Source organism: Melopsittacus undulatus, chromosome 5, assembly GCF_012275295.1.
Source record: "Melopsittacus undulatus isolate bMelUnd1 chromosome 5, bMelUnd1.mat.Z, whole genome shotgun sequence".
Lineage (NCBI taxonomy): Eukaryota > Metazoa > Chordata > Aves > Psittaciformes > Psittaculidae > Melopsittacus > Melopsittacus undulatus.
Window position 1 is genome coordinate 56,294,086 of NC_047531.1, and position 13,560 is coordinate 56,307,645.

General features: G+C 36.2%; 1 protein-coding gene across 1 annotated transcript in view; it reads left to right on the forward strand.

Annotated features, from left to right (window-relative positions):
* The window catches only part of ERC1 (ELKS/RAB6-interacting/CAST family member 1), a 284,155-nt gene that overhangs the window by 148,469 nt on the left and 122,126 nt on the right, over positions 1–13,560 (forward strand). The window contains exon 13 of the mRNA XM_034062833.1: positions 2,611–2,746. Coding sequence (XP_033918724.1) covers positions 2,611–2,746 — 136 coding nt within the window. The remainder of the gene's footprint in view (positions 1–2,610; positions 2,747–13,560) is intronic.

The following is a 13,560-nucleotide window of genomic DNA, read 5'->3' on the forward strand; positions in this document are numbered from 1 at the left end:
ACAGAGAAAAAGGAGAATTCTTTACAGAATCACAGTATGGATTCTTCACAGTTTCACAGAACTTCCATAGTGCAAATGTACAAGAGCTATGGGCTTATATATGCAAAACCTCTATGTAATTTATAAATATTACAGAAATGAGAATTGTCATTTGGTACCATGGGCATTGAGATAAGACCAGACGTGTGTTTATGCATCAAATGGCTGTAAGCCTTTTAGATTTATAGATTTCAATTTTCATGTGACCTTTACAGTCTATATAGTTAAACAGTTGGGGAAATTTTAGGTAATGACGTAGACAGCTGTATTATTTGAAAGGTTTGTTGCCCAACTTTTGTTGCTTTTTGACAACAGAAGTATAGAGTGATAATTGTATTCTTGCACATGATTCAAGGATTCAAGGCCAGGTTGGATGAGGCTTTGCGCAACCTGGTATAGCGGAGGGTGTCCTTGCCCATGGCAGGGGGGTTGGAATTGGATGATCTTTAAGGACTCTTCCAACTGAACCTGTTCTACGATTCTATGAATTCAAGTTTCCAAACAGTATGACAGTTAGGAGGATTGCAAGCACTAAGTAATTTCCATCTTTTAAACTGTTTTAGGAAAGCTTCATTTTATCTCAAAATACCTACCTAATATATTAGAAATGCAATAATTTTGATTCAGACATGAGAAGGTGGTTGTCATTACTGTTTATCCTATAATTACTCCTTTATTTGAAATAAGTATTTTGTTTGAAAACATTATGTACCCTGTGGGAGGTTATCTACTTCATATTTATTTTGATGAAGCTTGTGACTTTATTAATATTGTTGTCTCTTATCCAACCAGTGATTACAGTAACACAGACCAGTTTCCCCAATAGATGAATCTAGGTTTGCAAGTTTTTAAAAAAATAATTAATTCCACTAATCTTAATTTAGGAGTTGAATGAGAATTCTCATATGGAGTTGAATGTGTAGGGCTAACACGATTTCATTTCTGCATTGACTTAGCTGTACTTTCTGTGTTTATTTTGTTGGACAGATAGAACCATTTATTGTACAAGCTGAGTTGGTGCCAACGTAATATTTCCAATAAGTTGTTTAATCACTGAACAAGTCTCCTTTCAAACTGGGCAATGCGCCCATTGCCAGTGTGCAGCACTGGGTTAGAATAACTTAACAATTATACTGGATGTGTTTAAAAAGCATCCTGACTCAAATCAGCTGTAACCATTGGACAAGGTAGTTAAGTATGCCAGTAATTTTTTAACATCATCAGAAAAGGACTTTCCTTTTTTTTCTTGGTCTTTGGAGGCCATCAACACTTTCCCACACTAATAGAAGTTTGTTTAGCACCAATGAAAATTTGCTACCATTGCAATTTTCCCAGCTCCAGTTAGCTTACATTGCCTTACGTTGCAAAAAGCAGAGCTTAGTGTTGAACCTACTCTTTTTTTTTTTTTTTGAGGGGGAACTCAAAGCACTGACTAGCCATGTGCCACATAATTTGACCATATACATTACAAAGAGTTGTGCTCTTGATCATAGTTTTGTTGAGTTCTGAAGAAAATACTGAAGCAATCAGAGTTGTTTGTGATCTGTTCTGAAAGTATTTCTGAAATACAGAAGAAACATTCTTCCCTCTCAATGTGGATAGCATACCAGATATGAAGCTAGTGTATCATTCTGCTTTCTAAACAGTAAATTAAAGAGCCGTCTCTACTACTTGCATGATGTTTTGGGGAAATCTTGCGACGAAAGAATCTGTCTTTTATTCCAAAATCCAAACTCCAGATATAATTATGGAGAAAAGGGCTGAGGAAGCAAAGCTAGCCTATTTTGTTTTGATTGGACTAAAAGTTTAGACTTCAGTTTTCTGTGGTCAGGAGGCTGAGATTAAAGGGTCTGTAATTAGTTTCAATACTCCATGTGTCTTAATGCCCAGAAAGGCCAAACCCTGTCTGCAGGCAGTGGTAGTTGCCAGGATCATCAAAAATAATTCATAGATGCAAGTGAAAAGGAAATTATGCACGCTTTCTGAAATAGTTTGTTCTTACTTGCTCTGTCTTGTTTCTGCAAAAAGAAAGGAGAGGAAATCCCGCAAAATATCTAGTAAACAAGTAGAACTTGAGTTTAAAAAAAATAGTTCTACTTCTGGAAACAGATTGCCTAGGTCTTGTAGGTAGTCCTCTATAGTCAAGTCATGTTTCATTAGGTTTTTCTTTTGATCCTCCTGTTTTCCATGCATTAGGTATCATGGTACCCAAACCAAAATAGGCTCTTACATGTCTGTGTTTTTTATAGGTATGTGTGTGTATGAACAAAGCAAAGATTGTCACAAGAGGGCAGGTGCACCTTTTGATTAATAGTTTATACCAAATAATAATTAAGGGGTTTGTTTCAGAAATTTCCACGTTTAGGTTAATAATAATGAGCAAAACAAAGCATTCTTTTGGCTGAATTAACAGTTGAGGGTAATGCTGGAGAATGAGTTTGGTGTTGGTGACCTTCTGGAAATGAAGTGATGTACTTGAGAGTTCCACTCTTCCCCAGTCCAGTTGCCCAATGCTAGGGCTGATGGGAAGCATGCTCTGGACCGTGCTCTGAGTGCTCTTCTCTTTTACAGGCAAGTTAAAGATCAAAATAAGAAAGTAGCAAATCTGAAGCACAAAGAGCAAGTGGAGAAAAAGAAGAGTGCACAGATGCTGGAGGAGGCCAGGAGACGAGAGGATAATCTTAATGACAGCTCTCAACAGCTTCAGGTAACATGGGTATTGAATTAAAGCAATACGGCCATTCAGCCAGGCTTAACTACCTTGCTCTCTGCTGCACCTCCTGATCCGTTTTCATAGCTGTTACCTGAGAAAATTGTACTGATTCTTTAAAAACACACATCTATCCCACAGCATTGCAAAGAAAGCAGCCTCTGTCATCTTCATAGCTTACTCCATTTTCATGAAAAGGGAAATAGTTTTACTTCTCTACTTGGTTATGAAGTGCATTGAACTAATTTTATCTTTCCAGTATTCAAATTGGTATGGCTTTTCTTTCTTCACTGCTCTTCTAACAGCCTTTTTCTTCAGCTGCTTTGTGTATTTTCCCAGCTGGTTTTACCTTATATCGATGCCTTCAGTAAATGAAAGATAAGCAAGTAAGTATTCTTACAACAAATTGGAATTATTGTGGGGTAACTGGAGAACTACACTTGGAGTGTTTACTCATACTTCACTGACAGTGAAACTCTACTTTGCCTCATGAGTTCTTGTTATGCTTACTTGACAGTTTGCTTTATTTCTGAAATGGTAGCGTCCTGCTGCCTCACAGAATTAGCTGGCTAACTCAGATCAGCCCAGGTACATGAAAGTCACTGGTATAAAAGCAAGTCAGATATTCCTTGTTGTGCTGTATGTTGATATAAGATGTAGATGGTTTATCAAACGGTAAGTTTTGAAGTGCTGTCATAGAAAGGTTGAACTATAGCCATGAAGTAAAGTAAAAATGCATGATGCTAATTGAGGAGATGGTAGATATTTTCCCTGTGATTTCTTTAATTTACAAAAATAACTGTCTTTTTGGTGAGTGAAAAAAAAACATGGAACCAGTGATTTACCTGTGCAGTCTTCTAAAAGTATTTTTAAAATCTTCAGAGAGAAACCCTTCTCTTAGGTATTTTCTTTTGTTATCCTAGGTTAAATCCTGTTTCTTTTTACCAGCTACGTTTCTTAATACATCTACAGTGAAGACACAGAATAAATCCTAATAGTTAACTAGCAAAGATAAATCCCCTGCTTAATTTAAACAGGCACTTCTTTACTCTGTTCTATGGAATTCCAGGGGGATGGTTTCAACTCTTCAAGAACTTTCGAAAGAACCACAGAAACATGTGTCCATATGGTATGCTCTCAGATGCACCATTTTGTGGTTTTCCCCCTCAATTCCAGTCCTTTATATTCAGGGCACTGAAATAGTTAAGTTCCAAGTGTATGAAAATGATTTCATAACTACAGACTTTTATAAAAGGCGGGGATGCGGGATTTCTAGATCTGCTAATGGGTTTTGTGACGTAATGCTATGGCAATCCGCAAGGCTCTCATTATGTGGCAGATTAAGTTTAAATAACACAATCCTCCTGGTATTAGTTAAATGTTTTTAGAAGATCCTAATACAATATTTGGTTAGATTTCTAATCTGCATTTGAATAAATCTGTATCTGAAGTGTGAGAAGATAAGTGATATTTCACATTTGCCTTGCAATTATGTGCGTGGTGTATTAAGCAAATGACACTGTTCCACAAGACCATATTCTTGGGGTTTACGTAGCACTTCCAGATTTTTAAAGATATGGCTTTAATTTTGGGCTTTTTTCCCCACAGTTATTCTTTTCCCTTTCACTTTTCTTTTTTTGAGACAAATGGAATGCACTGAAAAAAAGCCTGAAATCTGATTTCTCTCAGCTCCTATGTGCATACTAAAAATTGCTGGGTTTGTTTTTTGATTTATTGTTGGTTTTACTTTGTAAAAAGCTGTAAGTTACGTAATGTGTTTGTACAATTGCACGTAGCAGTGGACAGACAGTGGTACTTTGGTTACTGATTACTTCAAATCATGTTAAAACTATTTAACTCCAGTTTCTGATAATTCGAAGAGGTTGTACATCTTTGGTGGCAGCAGTGAGGCAGCTTTTGCTCAGAAATTAGGTGGCAAAAGTTGGTGCTGCTTTGTATCAGAGTTCTTTATTAATATATATCTGTCCTTGCAATGTCCTAATTCGTTACTCATGAAGTGTTTTAGCAATAGAAAGATCATAGATATAAAACTATGAATGGCATAGTTAGCATAATTCTACTCTAACTATTTCATCTTTTTTAATTTCAATGTAACCAACTTATCTCTAGGAACAAGAAACAGCTAACCAGTTGTCTCTTTTGAGGAAGCCTTGTTGTTTGATATTTTTCTCTTTTTCTCCAGTTTTACTTTGTTGGTGGTCTAATAGGGAAACTAAAATTAGGTACAAAGATGTCAAAGTGTATAATTTTATCATCTTTACCTTTTTACATTCAGCATTTTGCAATTAGTGATATATATACAGGAGTATACTTACTTTGTTCTTTGCTTGTGTTTTACTCTGCACTGGTGTCTCTTGTTTTCTATATAATTATATGCCGGTATTTCTGAGATTAAAAATAGACATTATTAAATGCATGTAAGAATTTAAGATTGAAGTGTAATGTGATAGTCAACATTGAAATGTGTCAGCTACCATAGTATTAATATTTGGTTTTGCCTAGTGGCTTTCCTGCTTTTGTGAACCTAATTGTCCTGTTTGGGTGGGCTCAGTTTTAGAGAGTCTTTCCCCATATTCAAAACAAGGCTGAAGGGAATGCTTTCATTCACAGATGAAAAAGGTCTGTATGCTCTAATGAAAATATCAGGCTAAGGTAAAATATGGAGTGTTTAATGACAAGTGACAGGTTCAATAAAAACTCCTTCCTTTAGAAGAGCCCTCTGCTTACGGCCTCCCTCTCTCAAGTACTGCAACGTTTTAGTTTCCTGGAAGTAAAATTTAGCCAGGACCACGTTTCAGTTTGTTAGTTATGGAGACTTGTCTTCTCCATCAACTCTAAAGGGCACTGCCTTCTAATCAATAAAAAAAAATAAACTTAAACCTGAGAGGAACATGGATTTTTTAAGGTTTTTTTTATGGAACCATTGTTGGCTTTGGGGTCAGGACACACAAGCACCAATTTCAGATAATTTTGGTCTTGGTGGTTTTGGCTGGAATTAATAATAAGACAGTATGAAATACTTAAAAATATATGATCTGCATGTTCTTCGGTTGACCGTCTGCAATCCAGTCAAATAAACACGCTCCCAAGCACATACTCCACTCCTCCTCACTCTGTCCCTAACAGGCATGTGGTTTCTTTCTTCCTGAGTCCAGTAACAAAATGTTCGTTTATTCAAAGAGCTCTGATGATGGAAATTTGGTATTTTGGGGAGTGGGGGAAGAATGAAAACCATAATGTCTCAATTCTAGTGAGATGGATAAATGGCTTTCCAAATTTGTCTTTTCCTCCTGGGTTCCCTTAAACCACAACTCTCCAGAGATCTGAGAGGTTAACGAGTGTCTGGTCTATAAGCAGGATAAAAAAAACAAGCTGTTGGACTGGAGTAAAAAGTTTTTGCTTCAAGTAACTAAAGCTTGGCTATTGTGAAAAGGAATTGATACACTGTCTTGTCCTAGAAAGGTAGCATTTACTGAAATTTCGTGGTATTTGAATGGGTACTTGGAACTGACATCTGGAAGGTAGCATGCATATTTTCCTGTTCTACCACTCCAGCATCCTCCAGAGTTTTTAGGAGACGTTTTCAGAATACCTTGTGGCATGGAGTTGTGTACTCTTGGATCTGCATTTCAGCAGCTATCCATCAATCTCTAATTGCTGATGACAGACTGTATGTCCAGAAGTTGTGTAAAATATATTTGAATGCTTTAATGAACAGCTGTAAAACCAAGTAAACATACTAATTTTTTCCTTGTTTTTCCACACCCAAGTTTAGATAATTTAATACATAATCCTATTCTGTGAACTCTATATGCAAGTATATGTAAATTGTTCCTTGTGCCGATATAATTCTTCTGTCTTCTATTCTATCTTTTGACCTTTGAATAGCAAAGATATCCTTCTAGTGGAAAGAACTAAATTTTCAGTCTAAACAAATGTGCAGTTATTTTTTTCATAAAATTATTTTATTGGGATCTGGACATAGCTCAGTGAAATCAATAGGAAGCCAAATACTTTTTCATCAAATGAGCTTTCTAAATTCATTAAATATCAACCAAAATCCGGTCTTAAATTACTGAAGAATTTCCTCTTGATATGCTATGATTGGTTCTTGAGGGTAGGGTGGCTAAAGTTTTTTCATCTGATCTGTTTATGGTAATACCATGTTATGATGAAAATGATGGTTTGTCATCTTTGGGCTGTTAGTAAAGAGATCTTGCTTCCCAAATTAATCTATGAACTTGGATTTGGACAGTGTGAAGAAATGGTTAGATTGAAAGAAGGTTTTCTAGACTTAAAGTTCAAGATTTCCTCCGTAACTTCCTAGCCATTATCAGCTTTGAAGCAAATTGGTTATGCTATCTAAGTGGTGTTATATGTTTCCTTGCGATAAGTGAATCTTAAGTGCTGATGAGTTTCTGACTAACTTTAGTTTCATATAAACCACTGCCGTATCAGATTCCAGCCTTGTCCTCCAGCTGGGTGAACTTTTGTTATCCCTTCGATAGCCCAGCTTAACACAATAAGGCTCATGAAACTTTCAGCTACTCCATATCAGCCTAGTAGAAATGTATTTTTTAATGCCATCTTCCATCTGCAGGATTTATTCCAGAGAACAGTCTGATGTATCAGACCTGTATTTTCTCATTGAGCTCAGATACATCTTTGGGAATTATTCAGATCAAAGCATTCTTTTTCTCTCCCTTCTTCTCCCAGTACTTTTTAGACCTCAATTACATCAGGGAGATGTTTTGGCCTCCCTCTCCCTGGATAAGTCTTTGTGCTACCCAGCATTGTAGGTGTCAGTGTTCCTTGGGCCTTGTGTGTCATTGGTTCCTTGGGTGTCATTAGCACCTTTACAGGTGGCTATAATTTCACCAAATGGTATATTCGGTTCTAGGTGAACTTCCTTCTGCTGTGTAGGATGGAACTCATGACATAAAGCACTAAAAGGATATGAATGTGCTTTCCAGTTCAGTTTTCAAGAAATTTATTGGTATTCTTTTGAAGAGAGATTTTTTTCTTGTCAGTCATGGTAAAGGATGGAACACTGTTACATATTCTTCATGACTAAGCTAAATATGATTCTGAGTTCAGAGATTATGTGAATCAGTTTTGTACTGGCTGTCTCTCAGTATTACATACAACGTTTTAAAATGAAAATGGAGCAGGTATGAACAAATACAATCTCAAAAGTACCTTATGAAAATCTACATGGAATAAATGTATGCAAATTATTCCTCCTATTTTTGTTTGAGCTAAGCACAGTGGTAGCCAGTAGGTAGTTTTGGGATGAACTGACCCTCCATCTCTTTCTCTGAGTGATTCTGTGACAGCTGGTTGTGCATTAGAAAACAGGATATACATATTCATTAGAGACTTTAATGCACATCATGATTTGTTAGCCATGTAATATTCCAGTAGCAATTTTAATTTCCATCAGCTTTTACAATATGTTACAGAAAATGCAATGTTCCACAAGCGTTGCACTCTATACTTATTTGGAGGGTTGTGATTTCCAGCACTGTGTGCGCAGTTACTGTAGACACAAGCAAATGTTTAACCCTGGCAGATGCTTTGAGAAAAACTAGTTCTTGTTCTTATCATATCATAACTCTCCCTGTCAAGAGAGCTTTTCCTGGATGTCCAGGAGAAGTTCCAAAAATGATGATCTTTTAGGTTGGCTTTGCGTGAGTTATAGTGAGGGGAAGTTTCATGGGAGGGAGGTGGAGTAATTTGAATTGTAGCCTTTTTTTCAGGAATTTGAAATTCGCAATTAAGCATTTATGAATACATCTACTTTTATGACATAGGAAATGTATGGATAATTAATAGACAGCTTCACTTCATATCTTGTTATATCTGCGTGAAGTAATATAAAGTTTTGGACACGGATATTCTTTGTTTGTAATGCTTCCTAATGAAAAAAAAGAGGCATTTTTACAGTGTTAATATCTTAAATAATTTTAATCATTTAATATCACAGAAGCAGGACTGGAAAGAAATGCTAGTTCACTCCACAGTGGAGGAATACTGCACAGTACCAAAAATCAGTGTATAGTATGAAATAGCACTATCGTGAAACTACGTTTTCATGTAAAAATGACACTGTTGCATTTCCATCTTAGCAATAGTGCACATAAAAATGAGCTTCTAGCTAAAAAAAAAGTTTCTTCCCTTTTCTCTACTGAAGCCATCAAGTGCAAGTTTATTTTGAGGAAGAGGATGAAGACTTGCTAACAGATCACCAGAAAGTAAACACAGCAAGGTAGGAAAAATATCTTGACCAATAAGGATGAATAAAGCCAAGCTTTACTGCATCTGCCTAGATGAATATTAGTTCTTTTCGTATCTTACCCTGTCATGTGGATCTGATGGACTTTGCAAGACAGGAATTCTCCATTTACTTGAAAAAAACTCACCAAGACAAGCTTTTGTATACATTAAGCCTGAAGAGTATTTTTTTTTTCCCAATTTTCCATGCAGACATCTGATACCTGTTTCTCCAAACAGCTTCATATGGAGAATATGTAGTAATATAGGTGACCATTATAAAGTGTAGATTTACTTCTCCAGTTTCTTAATTTTACTGCATTTGTGAGATCTTGGTGTTCCAACATTCTTACAATGTGAGCTGTGAGCCATGAGCAAACTGTGGGGACAGCCCTGTTTCCAGTTTTAGTAAAGATATTTTTTTCTGATGAATTTTTACAAGGTCTGACCAGTTTCATTTTGCCCATGCATGCAGTGTTGCATGTTGAAGCAACAACAAAAATAACTTGTTTTTGAACATGAAAATGGTTTGTCTCAGAAACAGATTCCTCTGTTCCTACATGAGTTACTCATTTGTGTTATTAAGGAAAGAAAATGCAGGTTTTCCCTCCATCTGGATATCAGAATAAATATATGATCTTGTTCTTATATTTGATATGGCGGTTCTTACAGAGACAGAATCTGTCAGTCTACATAATCAATGTTTATGGCATTAAATACATTGTTAAGGAAATACCTTCTCCTGTGTCTGACCAGAAGCACTCCTTATACAATACCTGTTACCATAACATTTACAGAAACTAAGCTTGAAAACACTTGACATTTGGAATGGATAAGCATATCCCTGAATAGACACTTAGCCATCTGCTCTATTTGTTTTCACTTTGCAGTTTAGTTTAACATACATTTATTATGTTCTAGCTAAATGTATTCTCTGCCTTCACATCTTTGAAAAAGATGAACCATTTGACTCTGTCATCTTAAGCAATGTAAAAATGCTCTGCAGTCTTGAACAGGCAGCTGGAAAAATTTTGTGAAAGTCACTATTTACAACTAGCATTAGGCACTCTCCCAATTATCCCAGTATTTCCTTAACTGCAAATTGAGATTTGTAGTGAGAGAAAGCCATTATATGGCTTAAGAGTTTTTAATGGAGGAAAGAGGACTCCCTACATCCTAACATTTCTCTGTGATCCATCAGGAATATTATTCTCCAGACACAGTTTCACCCAGTCTTTTCTGCAGAAACATTAGGTGTGACTGGAAGATGAAACCTGCTATTTGTACTCTCTTGCCTGTTTGGCAAAGAGCAGGATTGGTACCCTTTATGATATGCCAGAAACTTAAGTACAGTGAAGACTGGACAGCTGAATTTGTGCCAGCAACCTTAACCACTTTATGTTTTTTGCATAGGTTGGGGTTTTTTTCCAAGAGTAATATCTGAGTTCAAACTCCTTTCCTAAAAACTGTCAGAGAGATTAATGTAACTGTTGACAACATGGTGTGGTTCCTGTGAGGAGGCCTCTCCTGAGACTAGAAAACATCGAGGGCCAGATTTAAGCAAAACAATAGGAGTACATTCAAGGGGAAGAACAGCTCTCTTTTCATTTTGGTGTCTTATTTCATGAGCCTGAGAAAGGGCAATAAATTTACTTTTTTTCCCTCTTCTGATATTTTTTTCCCATCTCTTTCTCTCTCACAAGCCCTATTTTTTTTTATTTTTTCTTTTACTTGCTGTGTTGAAAATGATTTCTAACACATCTCTTCCCAAGAATAAAAATGTCCAATTGCCTCAGCTCATGTCATGGTCTCATTTTTCAATAAAATTTTTATTCTGCCTTGTTCTTGTTTTGCCCAGTAAAACAGAAGAGGGAACGGGGCAATGAGGGGCACCTAAAGGCAGACAGAATTCAGAATTTATTTTAAAAAGATAATGCATGTGGATTTTTTTCAATACCTATGGCAACACAAGCTTCACCATTTCCCTTTTAAAGTTTCCTCTATTTCAGTAATTAAACCTAATACACTTCATTCTAATTCAGTATTATTCCTTAATCTTGCTTACTAAGCTGCCAAAGTTACTGTCACCCTTAAACTACTCTGGTTTTGGGTTTTTTTTTCGGGGAGGTAGGGAAGTGTTTGGTGGTTGGGGGGGGGTTGTCTTTGTTTTGACTTTTTCTTTCTATTGAAACAAGTTTATTCTGTCTTTAGCACTTTTTTAATAAAATTTTCCTCTGGCTGAAATATATTAGGATATATCAGAACAACTGCTCTTATTGTGATGTGCAGATATTAGGTGGGATTGAGGCTTACACTGCAAATCATGTATTCCTATTTGACAGAAGGTTGTAAAATACTACAAGTCAGCACCAGTCCTTTCAGCTGCTGAATTTTGTTTGAAGTACTTTCAGATCAAAATGCAGGTGGTTAGAAAAACTAAATCTTCTACTAAAGATTAAAAGATGATGGTCTCCTTAACATTCTAGACCATGTCTATAGTCAATTATAATTTGTCAATGATTATAGTTATTAAAAAATTATAGCAGCCTTCCAGTACGTAAAGGGGCCTACAAGAAAGATGGAAAGGGACTTTTTACAAAGACATGTAGTGATAGGACAAGGTGCAATGGCTTTACACTGAAGGAGGGTAGATTTAGATTAGATATTAGGAAGAAGCTCTTCACTATGAGAGTGGTGAGGCACTGGCACAGGTTGCCCGGAGAAGCTGTGGCTGCTCCATCTGTGGCAGTGTTCAAAGCCAGGTTGGACGGGGCCTTGAGCAACCTCCTCTAGTGGAAGATGCCCCTGCCCAAGCCATTCTATGATTCTATGACAAATTCTTTTTAGGACATTGCATTGGTTTAGTTGGTGGTTTGGTGATGGGTTCTGATCTAGCTGTATTACCATAGTAAAACAGTCTTGGAATTAAAATAAGTATTTTCATGAAAATATTGTTGGTTAGCAGAACTATTAAAAAGAACAATGTTAAGAAATATTAAACAACAAAACAGCAAATACTGCTGTCCCACTGTACACATCAGTAGCGCATTCACCTCTTGAATAATGTGTAATGATGCGGGCCATTCACCACAAAGAAGATACGGCAAAAGCAGAAGAAGTAAAAAAAAAGGAAGAAATTGGTAAGTATAAGGAGAAACTTCTATTTCAACAGATATTATATAGATTTAAACACTTGAACATGAAAATAAATGAGTGAGGACAAGAGCCAGGGAGTACTTTTTCCAGCTTTACAGGCTGAGAACAATAGATTATCATTTTGGAATATTTAGGGCTAAAGAAAAACAGTAACTATTTTTCTTTTCTGGACTAGTTCAGGCTTTTACAGAAACAATTGGAGTTTCATGCAAAGAAGTGAGAATCTCTCAGAATGTTAAGAGTTTACACTTTCTTATCCTTTTGGCTTCTTTGCCAGTGAATTGAAATGGTAATTTTTGTGAAAGCTGCAATTCTGTGTTGCCTGTTTAAATGCTACTGTCAGTGCACCACTGAAAATACACCAACAGGAAGCTTTTATTTCAAATACTTCATCTCAGTACTTTTAAACTGTTTTCTGATGGTGTTAATGTCTTAATGCCCAACTTTAACTTTCACTATTCTGTTCTTATGAATTTTTTCTATTAGGTTTCATGTTCCATACATGCATATGAATTGACTGCTGCTGCCCACCTAAGTCATTCCGTTTGTCCTGATTCTCTCTTAGTGATTTTTTTTAAGTTTCTGTTATTGCATCCAAGTCATAAATATGTTTATTTCTTGTATTCAAATGTATCCTTACACTTTAGATACAGTGGTATGGCTGATCTGTGTATTTACTGTAAAGGTATTGATAACAGAAATGTGTTTTTAATCTTTTAAGTAAAACATTTTGCTAAATTAATATGTGAGTATTTTGTTAGTAGCTGAATCCAGCTGGCTTGCAGAGGGATTGCGGGTGGGTTAGAGTGTTCCCAGATGGTGTGAAAAACAGCAATAATTTAACTGTGATATGAAATTGGTTTGATGATCTCTAGTTTGAAGTTGGGGAGATACAGGTACATCTGCATGAGTAAAAGTAATAATGTTGGGCATTTTTTACATTAAGTAAATGCATAGTTTGCATTCTTGCTAGACTGTTAGTCTTATCCCTGAACTGATGGTTAAAAGAAGCAGTTGCTAGCACAAATACAATAGTTGCTCTACTATGATGAAAATCAAGAAAGAGGCATCAAAGACTAAAATGAGACCAGAGGTGACTGCAGGAATTCCCTTCAAAACTGAAAGAGTGGGAGAGATTCAGTGGCATCAACTGCTGAGTAAACATTTCCTCAGTGCTGGTGTCTCACTAGCAATTTTTGTCATATGTTCAGCTATGAAAAAGAGGGAAGATGTGAACTTTATAGCTGGCTGTCCATGTATGCTGCTTCTCTGCTCTTTTTTTGCTGAATGATTGAAAATGAGCAAAGAAAGGTAGGTCTTACAGCTACTGTGATGTATTAGTACAATGATGATGACAGGGC